General features: G+C 37.3%; 1 protein-coding gene across 9 annotated transcripts in view; it reads left to right on the top strand.

The window, feature by feature from the left end:
* Nucleotides 1-12,500, top strand: part of LOC106881487 (uncharacterized) — a 378,451-nt gene that overhangs the window by 43,365 nt on the left and 322,586 nt on the right. For 6 of the 9 annotated variants that reach the window (XM_089348175.1, XM_089348174.1, XM_089348182.1 and 3 more), the window contains exon 2: nt 1,321-1,344. The exons of the other annotated variants lie outside the window; for them this stretch is intronic. In XM_089348175.1, coding sequence (XP_089204301.1) covers nt 1,321-1,344 — 24 coding nt within the window. The remainder of the gene's footprint in view (nt 1-1,320; nt 1,345-12,500) is intronic. 9 annotated transcript variants of the gene reach the window in all.

The following is a 12,500-nucleotide window of genomic DNA, read 5'->3' as shown; positions in this document are numbered from 1 at the left end:
TATAATAATCTCGGGTCAACTATTGGCCAAGGGTATGGTAATGGATAGCTTTGGGTATTAGTGAATGAAATTTGATTGGAGGAAACAGTATGAAAGCCCATCATATATATGTGTGCGTAATTGTGTATGGGGAGACAGAGTTGTGTGTGTGTGGAGAGAGTTGTATGCATGCATGTGTGTTTGTGTCTGCATGTCTTCACATTGTCACCACTGCTTGGGCAGTGGTAATGCTTATTTATATTCTACATAAAAAATAATATATCCTACAATTCGTACAAGGCAGTGAGCTGGTAGAATGGTCAGCATGCTGGACAATATGTTTAGCAACATTTCATCCATCTTTATGTTCTGAGTTGAAATTCTGCCAAGGTCGACTTTGTCTTTCATCCTTTTGGGGTTGATAGATTAAGTACCAGTGAAACACTGGGGTCAATGTAATCGATTAGTGCCCTCCCCCAAAATTTCAAGCCTTGTGTCTTTAGTAGAAAGGATATCCTACACTTCTTCAATCTGGCATGAAAAAAACCAGTGCAATAAAGTTTGGCATCAGGATGGGCATCTTGTTGTAGAATACTGATTCAGTCTATTTCATCCATACCATACCGGCATTGAACGAGTGATGGTGGTGATGATGATGATGATGATGAAGTTACCAATACTGACAATAATGAAGGCCAAAAAGCACTTTTAACCCTCATCTACTTCATTAACCACTTAATACTTACACCTATTCAGTCCTTTCTACTTAACCCATTAACATTTAAGCTGGCCATATCCAGCCTACTGATCAGATACAGCCTCTCACACCTACCCTACTATGTCATTCCAAAAATAAACAACCACATCAATTCGAAATCTCTAAGCCAGGAGATAAATGCAGGATTAATTCAAAACAATGTCGATAAAAACAAACATTACTTTTGACAGAGTAATCTAGATGCTAAAGGGTTACTGTCTAACATAGCAATATATCACATCTTGGTTTGATATAGTGACGAGAATTAATGTAACAAATGTGAATAAATTATAACTTTATTGCTGATGTATTTAATAGAAACTTTGTTTTATTTACAAACCAACAAATCCTGTGATACCCATAGGCCAGTTCTAGATATCTCCCATGAGATATATGAAACAACCAATACAAATAATACTACATAGATGTTATGTCAACACCAACTGATGACTATATATATATCAACTTTCTAGACTGAGATTAAGTTGTTATTTGATTTTTGTTTTTTGTTTTTGTAATGTAATTGTTTTTGTTTTTCATTAACTCAAATTTGTTTAATGTTTTGTTACTTTCGTTTTGTACAGGAGATCAAGGACGTTTCACAAAAGGTATGGCTTCAGAAAGATTACCTATGTGTAATAGTAATGAAAATAATTGGGGGTCAGGGGTTTTACTTAGGGACTCATATCCACACAAACACACATACACATACATACAGAGTCATATATATGATATATACACACACACACACCCTTCTATCTACACATCATCAGATTGCATAGATATACAGTCCGTGTGCTACATGCATGCAAGACAAACTACACAACATACATGTAGTAAAATAGACTCTTGAGACACAATGTGCTTATTTTCCACATTCAGTGGCCATTTTCTCTTATTCTTCAACACTCACCCTTTCAATAGCTGTATCTTCCTTCATCATCATCATCGTCATCGTCATCATCAGAATCATCCTCATCATCAACAACAATAACAGTAGCTCCTAAAAAAGAACAAACAAACAAAAAAACACAAACAGGCAATTATATATGCATGTATGGGTTGTGATGTATATATGTGTGTATATACACACACACATGTATATGTGTTATTTGTATGTATGCATGTGTGGGTCACCATCTTCTGGAGTCAGAAGTAGGTCAAAAGTACATCCCTGCTGCTGCTGCCACCCTCCCCCGCCACACCACACCACACCACACCACACCACACTCTCACCACACCACACCACACCACACCACACCACACCATGCTCTCACCAACACTGTCTTATAAAATACCAGCACATGATTAAAGAATGAGAGGAGGAGGGGGGAGATACACCACTAACAGACCCCCCCCCCCACATCCACGTCCACATCCACATCCACACTCCCTTCCACCACTGCAACCATTACCAACTATAATCTAATCTCTCATCTCTTTAGCTCTTGTCTTTTTGTCCAGCTCCCCCTTCCTCCCCCCCACACACTTCATTCTCTTTGTTCTGTGAAGTCTTCTTAATACTCTGCCCTGCCTCTCTCTCTCTCTCTCTCTCTCTCACACACACTGTCTCTTTACCCCACTCTTTTCTCCCCTTACAAATTATATCAAAATCTTGGAAGTGCCAGCCTGAAATTGAACTCTCATACACATGTTCTTCATAGAAATCAGAAGCCAAGAATATCGGTTTTAGATTTTTAGGGACCTAGTTATTGTTGTTACTGTCGTCGTTGTTGTTGTTGTTGTGATTGTTGTTGTTGTTGTTACTGTCGTTGTTGTTGTTGTTGTTGTTATGTTGCTTTAATTACTGCTGCTTCTGTTATCCTTGTTGCTGCTGCTTTTGTTGTTGTTGTTGTTGCTGTTATTGCAGCTTTTGTTGTTGACATTTATTCCATTCCTACCCCCCACCGCCACCCCACCCCCACTGTCATAGAGGTTTATCTCCTACCTCGCCTCTCCATCCCACTACACTCCTCTCACACACCCCTCCTTTCGCCTCTTCATCAACTGTAAACAACACAGCTCCCCACTGCTCCCACACTGATAACTACTCTTGCTCTCCCCACTGCTTCTCCCTTACTGGACATCCTTTCCTTACTTCTTCCCCCCCCCACCCGCAGTCACCATCCTTTGCCTTTGTAATGTATTTTCCTTACCTTCCCCCCCCTCATCATTTCTCCCTCTTCCTGTGTTACCTTTTGCTTACTTAGCTGTTGTAACATGCCGTGACAGACCGAGCCTTCCTCTGCGCAGTCACAAAGACTTACATCGTGGAGGATGGCGCGGAGTCAGTCGGTATGTGTTAGATGTGAGGCATGTATGAACATGTGTATGCATATATATATATATATATATATACATATATATATGTATATATGTATGTATATATATATATATATATATATATATATATATATATATATATATATACACATATATATATATGTATGTATATAATATATATTATCACCCTGGCTGCATGCAGCCCTGCTACTGGCCTTGCTCTCATTTGAACACACACACAACATGTTTTAGAAACTTGATTTGAACAGCCAGTTTTTCACACCAACAATATTGTCAATTGGGAGTGTTGTGAGATGGAAATGTGCAGTGATGATGCAATTAAATATTAACCTCCAATATATGCATACACACTTACAGATCAGCACATACTCTGGCTCTAGATACACGTCCATATTCACACTTACATGCTCAACTACCCTTCTTGTGTCTTTGAAATTTCAATTTCAGTAAAGGAATCTTAGATCTAGGTTGGAAGCCGACTCTTTCTGCATTGACAAGAAATCTAGAAGTAAAATTAAATCATAGTGTGTATACATGCTATATTTTCCAGCATACAAGTTGATGTAGTATATATATATATATATATATATAATGTAAACATATAGAGTAAACACTCAAATGTCTTCACTATCTATTGGAATCCTGCTACATTCCACATGGAATTTTCGGTCCTCCAACATTGCCTTGGTGTATAAGTTGAACTATCTTTTCCGGCCGTAAAATTTGCTCTGAAAAATTTGACTTGTATGCCAAAATATATGGTACACACACTTTCTCTGTCTCTCTGTTTCACACACACGTCTATAGATAGATAGATATAGTACACACATATGTAGACGCAATGGCCTAGTGATTAGGGCAGCGGACTCGCGGTCATAGGATCGCGGTTTCGATTCCCAGACCGGGCGTTGTGAGTGTTTATTGTGCGAAAGCACCTAAAAGCTCCACGAGGCTCCGGCAGGGGATGGTGGCGAACCCTGCTGTACTCTTTCACCACAACTTTCTCTCACTCTTACTTCCTGTTTCTGTTGTGCCTGTAATTCAAAGGGTCAGCCTTGTCACACTGTGTCACGCTGAATATCCCCGAGAACTACGTTAAGGGTACACGTGTCTGTGGAGTGCTCAGCCACTTGCACATTAATTTCACGAGCAGGCTGTTCCATTGATCGGATCAACTGGAACCCTCAACGTCGTAACTGACGGAGTGCTAACAACATATAGACTTAGCTGTAATGTACACACACAGGTTATATATAACAACTGTACACAGTCTTACTATATAATGTAAGATTGTGCTATTTGCTAAATTATATATGTATACACACACAGATGTTTCATGAATGCTGATTCTCTATAAAGGGTAAAAGGGCAAAGACCCCCTTCGGTCATGAATGACCATGGCATTGCACCTAGAAAGTTACCCCACAAGGGACAAGTCTGGGCTAGGTTGTTTATGGAAGACCAGCAGTCACCTGTGCATACCAGCTTCCCCTCTCCATGCCACTGATGTTGTCCAAGGGAAAGACAAAGGAAGATACAGCTTGGCGCCACTGACGTTGCAACTCATTTCTACTGCTGAACGAACTAGAGCAATGTGAAATAAAGTGTCTTGCTCAAGAATACAACACACAGCACGGTCTGGGAATTGAACACCCTACCTCATGGTTGTGGGCCCAACACTCTAACCACTGAGCCATTTACTATATAATACGTATATACATGCAATCTATATAACACCGATACATCTATAATCATGGAATGTCATGATGTGCACAGTGGAATGTATCCTACTTTTGCACTAATGCATCGTATCCAGCATACTGCATGCACCTGTGCCCACGTCAATATCACAACCCACCTTCCCACACCCTGTTCCCACCCTTTATACCTCGTACTCAATCCCAACCCTCGATTTAGAGCACTTTTGCATGACTGCATTACCTGACATGAATATTGTTGCTGTTGTTGTTGTTGTTGTTGCTGCTGCTGCTGTTATTGTCCATATGTGTGTATGTGGGTATATCACCATCATCACCATCATCATCATTGTTATCATCACCATCACCACCATCATCATCATCATCATCACCATCATTTTTTTACTTTCACTTTCCAGGCTGGTATGACTTGGCTAGATCATTATGGTCTGTGTCAATTTTTTGTTTACAGTTGTTGCCCTCCAAGATGGGTTGCCATGGTTTCTGTAGTTTGATGTTCTTCTTAAATCAACCCACCTGGTGTACTTCATAGTGGCCCAATGCTAAAGAGGGTTTAATGTCTTCACATAGATTACAAGATCTTGCCGTGTCTCAACCCACTTGCTAACTCTTTTGCCAAAATGCTAAGTTATGGTGACACAATCACACCAACACCAGTCGTCAAGTGGTAGTGGGGGACAAAAACAGCCGCAAAGACACACACACACACACACACACAAATACATATGATGGGTTTCTTTCAGCTTCTGCCTTCCAAATCTATTCACAAGGCTTTAGTCAGCCCGGGGCTATAGTAGAAGACAGTTGCCCAAGATGCCACAAAGTGGAACTGAACCTGAAACCATGTGGTTGGGAACCTATAAATATACATATATATATATATATATATAATGATATAAATAATATATAAATATATGCATATATCCATACATATATGTACATACCTACATCTATATGTATGCATACATGCATATATGGGTACAGGACATCACAAAAGAACGTTAAACACAATGAGAAACGAAAACAGAAAATAAACTTTTTTACGAACAACGAAAAAACAGAGAAACGAGACATGCAACATAAAGAATATTCCCCTTCATCAGTTGTCCCTGTTCCATCTACTCCGTGTTTCAAAGGCAAGAATAATACGCGACTTTGCTGGAACAGTCCTTCCCGCAAAGCAAATTAAATAAAATTTTGGATTTTTTGCGGAGGGTGAAAGTGTTAACAAGAACAGGACAGTGAGAACAAGACGGTAAAAACAAGACAAAACAGTAAAAACAAGACAGTGAAAACAAACGGTAAGGGTTGTTAGGCCAAGACAATATATATATATATATTTATATATATAGCTGAAATTTATAGGAAAACAAAAGATGAAGACAGGTGTATGAACAACAAACAAGTGTATTAGTTTGACACTTGGGAAAAATGAAAAAAGACTTTTACATTTTAAGCCTACTCTCTTCAATAGAAAGGCATAAGAGAAAATAAACTGTGTGTGTGTGTGTATGTACACACACACACATACACACACACACATGTTGATGCAAACAGGAAAGATAGAACTCAAAATATGAGTATATGTATATTTTTATTAATATTTAGCAGAAGCAACAGAGTGACTTAAGGTCCAAGAGTTTTGTACCTTGGCATTTACCAAACTTTGCCAATGCACAAAACTCCCAGACCTTGAGTCACTGTTACTTCTGCTAAATATTGATATATATATACATATGCCATCTTACATTTCATCAAGTAAAACTAATTATTAGTTACATAATGTAAATTGAAACATATTGTCAAATCTACAGAGACACAGAATTATTTACAAAACTAACCACTGTGGAGATGACATTTCTACTTTATCACCATGAGATATTTCCATTTCATCTCTCATAAAATATCTACTCCTACACAAGGCACAACCGTTATACTGCTGTTGAGTTATCTTTACCATTGCAAGATATCTCCCACTCAGACCCATAAGTTATTTATTACCCAAGATGAACTCCTCAAACACTTTATGGAATATCTTGTTGCTCTCAGAGATACTATTTACATTACAAATTACTACTATATCTATCTGTCTTGCTTTATGTCATTCCCTCAATCAAGAGATTTTAGTAGTCCATGTGTGTTGTAGGGTGAGGGCTGGGAGTAGAAAGCATTTTATCCTCATCAAATGTGATAATCCAATGATAAACACTTAATCGTATTTCAATAGATTAGTATTTATTTAGAAGAAATGAAATTGTGCAGAAAGCTACAGCATGGCCAAAAGGTAGGTTGTTGTTGTTGTTGTTTAATCCCAAGTAAGCTCTGATCAAACAAATCTATGACGAATGGTGATCTCACCGCTTTTCCTTTAAACATAGTGTATCTAGTGCTGAGTTACTAAATGTGTCCTTCCTTTTTTGTTTGAGGTGTGATTTTTTTTTTTTTTTTGTGGTGGAGGTAAGATTTAGCTTTGCTGCTATTTCTAGCTGTTCACATGGCTGCATACAGGCTTCCACATAGGGTCTACTAAAGTTAGGGAGTTGTATGTGGCTGATAGAAGATTATTGCTATGGGATAGTGGTAACATTGCCTCTTTGTCTGGATGTGAGGTATTTAGTCACCTGTGGTAAAATATAAGATAACATCTTAGTTCTACCTAAATACATACCAATATTTGATCCTGTGTTTGTGTATGAAGTATATTGTTATTTGTGATTAAATATAGAGTAAGATTCACTCTGTACTTCAGATGGAGATAAAATGCTGTATTTGGATCTTTTGGTTACAATATTATTCCTCAATGTGAGGTTGTCATTTGATTATAATGAAATCCCTACCAGGGATTTCAAAAATGTGTTTCATGCCACAATTGGTGAACACTAAGTGTTGTTGGTTAAAGATTATAAATTACCAGTCTTTGATTTACTACATTTCTAAGAGGGAGAGTGACAAGGGAATGTCTGTAACTCAGTGTTGAACAAATATCATTGAGGATTTCACTTGAAGAATATTGTTTTTTGTGTTTCTTTTTCTTACCAATGTTTATATTCTTTGCTGATATATTACTTTCAAATTTTGGCACAATACCAGTAATTTTGGGAAGGGGCTAAGTCGATTGCATCAATCCCGTCAAGTTCAGTACTCAAATGGTAATCCTTTTATCAACTCCAAAAAGGTGAAAGGCAAATTTGACCTTGGCAGAATTTGAACTCAGAACTTGAAGTGGGCAAAATGTCACTAAGCATTTCATCTGCTTTTTCGCTGATATATATATATTGACAAAAAATACACGTATAGGCGCAGGAATGGCTGTGTGGTAAGTAGCTTACTTACCAACTGCATGGTTCCGGGTTCATTCTCACTGCGTGGCACCTTGGACAAAGGTCTTCTACTATAGCCTTGGGCCGACCAAAGCCTTGTGAGTGGATTTGGTAGACAGAAACTGAAAGAAGCCTGTCGTATATATGTATATATATATGTGTGTGTGTATATATTTGTGCATCTGTGTTTGTCCCCCAGCATCGCTTGACAACCAATGGTGGTGCGTTTACGTCCCTGTAACTTAGCAGTTCGGCAAAAAGAGACCGATAGAATAAGTACTAGGCTTACAAAGAATAAGTCCTGGGGTCGATTTGCTCGACTAAAGGTGGTGCTCCAGTATGGCTGCAGTCAAAAGACTGAAACAAGTAAAAGAGTAAAAGACAGTACTCATACATGAACTTCCAAACAATTTCCGTTTACAAAATTCCACTCACAAGTATTGATTAATCAACTCAACGCTGTAAGAGAGGATACTTCCCCAAGTGTATTTTACTGTGGGATTGAACCAGGAACAATATGGTTGTAAAGTAATCTCCTTAATAACACAGCCATGCCTGTACTCATCATGCAGAAGTGTTTACTTATGGTGTGTATAAGAATTAATGTATAGGTCATACTACATGCTTATTTAATTTCATTGCTTTGAATCAACCATGCATTATCTCATAGCTTCAAAATTTCGATGAGATGGTTGTTTACTTTTACAATGGCATTCTAGGGTAGGTGTGAGAGGCTGGATCTGGCCAGTTCAGGACATAAAACACGTAGAATATTTTGAGACAGATCTGGCTAAAGGGTTAAAGCTATGAAGTATTGATTTAATAAATTTATTGATTTACTGGAAGGAAATATATTGATTTACTTTAACTCTTCACTGTTGCAGTTTATTTTATGTTGTTGTCATTGCCACTAACACCTCCTCCTCCTTCCCCTACTTCATTCTCCTCCTCCTTATCATCATCATCATCCTCACCATTGCTATCATGATGACTATCTTCATTTATGGTGGTGAGTTACATTTTTTTTTTAATCTAGTTTCAGCTCATGAGCTGTGGCCATGCTGGGGCAGTTGACAGAATTGTAAGCATGCTGGACAGAATGCTTTGTGTTATTACTTCTAGCTTTATATCTTCAGTTCAAATTCTGCCATGGTTACTTACCATTGCCTTTTACCCTTACAGGGTCAATGAAATAAGCACCAGTCAATTACATTGACTATCTCCTCCCCTCAAAATCTCAGGCCTTGTGCTTATAATGGAAAGTATTATGATAATCTTCATCATTTCTACCACTACTTATAACCTCCATCACTAGTTGGTAAACATCATCATCATTATCATCATCATCGTTTAACATCCATTTTCCTTGCTGGCATGGGTTGGATGGTTTGACAGGAGCTGGCAAGGCCAGGAGTCACACCAGCTTCCATAGTCTGTATTGCTTTGGTTCCTACAGTTTGATGCCCTTCTACAGCGTGCACTGGGTGCTTTCTACATGTCACCATCAACGAGTGATTTTTACGAGCAGTATTTCTCTCTTACACACAGGGCTAAACTCCATTTATTGTTTGATACTCCGATGGCACTGCTGACTACTAACAAACTGAAATCAAACTGGGACAGCAACACTTAGACTTGCTTACAGAGTGTTACTTGGGCCTACTCTATCTACACTCTGTTTACAATAATGCGTCTTATATAGTTTGTACCACAAGCTGTGTTTGTTATATTAAATGAGATCATTAATAACCTTTCTCCGCTGTGTATTCTATACTATGTATAAACAGTAACCTCTCCTTTTAACACATGACATTTATTACATAAAACAACATTCGTTTATTTTTTTAAACTTGATTTTTATAATATTATAATGTCCTCCATACTCTGTTTCTTAATGTATAAACATTTCCCATGCATGCATGTATGCACACATGTATGCATGTATGTATGTATGTATACACACACACACACACATATATAAGTAACGAGAATATGAATTTGGTATTAAGCTTTATATAAATACACACACACGCACACACACACACACAAGGTATGTATTTATGCATATGTATGTATGTGTGTTTCTGTATTATATGAACATAAATATGTGTATATATATATATATATATATATATATATATATATATATATATATATATATGTTTATGTGTGTATATATATATATATATATATATGTTTATGTATATATATATATACACATATGTAGACATAAAATACTGACATTCAGACATATGTCACCTACTTTATAAAGAAAGGGCATTCGACTTTTCCTCATTATAATATCCAGAAGACTGTTTCAGTTTCCCCAATATACCACTGGTAGCAAGTTGGGTCATGCAGTTAGTGTAGCTGCTCTTCTTTGTGCCTCCTATCATGATTTGGGTTCATCTAGTACAGTGGTTCTCAACCAGGGTCCATATGGCCCCTGAGGGTCTATACAAGGTTCTTGGGGGTCCACAGAACAAAGTAGTATACTGGGGATCCACAGTAGTATTTTAAGGGCCCCTGCAAAAGTTTTGCTTTAGATGTAATGTATTGGTGTTTATTGCAAGAAATAGTGAGGTTTCTTTCTCTAACATGTTAGTGAATGTGTGAAAAACAAAATAGGAATTTTGAAAGGAGTTTCCATAAAACTATTTTTTAAACATTGAATGACTATGGGGTCCACCAGAGTAAAATAGTACTCAAAGGGGTCCATAGATAAAAAAAAAAATGGTAGTGAACCCTTGATGTAGTATTTCAGATAAAAATTTGTCCATACATTCTTTGATGACTCCCCACCCCCATCCACATCTATACTTTGCAAATTTCTGGAACAGCTTGGTAGAATGTGGAATTGTTGTGGACCCTTGAAACCCAAGCTATTACAAGTACTGGGTCTATAGTCACCAGTACTTTTAGAGAGGTACAAACATCTTAACTTTATGGTCCTCATTGTTTTGAAGAATATAATGGAATATCTAATATTCTGGGTGTAAGTGGCCTGGAGTAATGTAGCTCACGTAGCATTTAAGAATTGACTTGGTCCGGTTATGTGAAAACAGTGTTTTCTTTGAGAAGTCACCACTGTAGGAAAAGTCATTCTATCAGAGAACTTGCCAAGTAAAAATATGAAGCAAAGTAATATGTGTCTCGTTTAAGATGTCATTGATTGTGATAGTCTTTTAAGTGAACTCTTGACCTTAAGAAACCAGGCTTAACATATGTAATTATATAATTGCTAATGATACATCCAGCTACAGACTCTATAATAGAGACAGCATTTCTTTAATGATGATAAATAATAATGATGATGATGAAGATAATAAATAATGATAATGATGAAGGTGTTGGTAGTTCATAGTTTGGATGACACCCACTGACCTTTCTGTTGCTAAACTGAGGTCACAAACTAACACACATCATCATTATATGTCATAGGAATTACATTCGTAGCTACACATGTATGGCTGAAAGTTGGAGGAGGTGGTCAGGAGAATTATGAAAAACTGATCTTTTGTGAATATGTCTATCTGTACATGCATATATATATATATATATATATATATATATATATATATATATATGTATGTATGTATATATATACATACATACACTCATACACAATATTCCACCGAAGTTATTCTTCTGTAAACTGAAGTCTATCCTTATTGTCTTGTCTTCCATTTCCAATGAGGTAGTGGGGTAAGAATGGTGGCTGTGTAATTTCTCTTCTTATCAGAAATAGTTAGCAGCATTAAGAAAGTAATTCTGATATTGCCGAGAGTTTGTTGTAGTAAAGAGTCTGCAAAATGAAACTCTAATGATTGCCATTGACTTTGATTGTTTGATTAAGATGGATGACCTGACCTATATAAATTTGTACTTCACTCTGTGATTGATGGCTGACAGTTCTGGCTCTGGTTTGTTTCTGTAGCTTGCTTACACACTGTGTTCTGTCCTGCTCCCATCTACCACATCTACACACTATTTCTATTTATCTAGTCAACATCTTCACATTATCTGCTTATCCAGTAAACACCAACTCATGGTCTAGCTATCTATCCACTTGGCATCTGTACACTGTGTTTATCTAACTATCTAGTCAATGTCTACACACTGTGTCTGCCTAACTTTCCTGTCAACATCTACAATGTCCATTTTTCTAGTCAACATCAAACTACTGTCACTATCTATACACTCAACATCATATGTGATGTCTATACTATCAACATCTACACACTGTCTCTCTAACCAGCCAACATCTACACTCTTTATCTAACTATCCAGTCGACATGTTTAATACTGTATCTCTTTATCTAGTCAATGCCTACATACTGTCACTATCTTTCTAGTCGACATCTACACATGTCAATATCTTTGATGTCAACATCTGCACACTGTTTATCTAAATTGTTGGCA

The sequence above is a fragment of the Octopus bimaculoides genome, chromosome 2 (genome assembly GCF_046866305.1).
Source record: "Octopus bimaculoides isolate indiv1 chromosome 2, ASM4686630v1, whole genome shotgun sequence".
NCBI classification, from domain to species: domain Eukaryota; kingdom Metazoa; phylum Mollusca; class Cephalopoda; order Octopoda; family Octopodidae; genus Octopus; species Octopus bimaculoides.
Note: the sequence above shows the minus strand (reverse complement) of the source record. Positions and strands in the feature narration are given on the sequence as shown.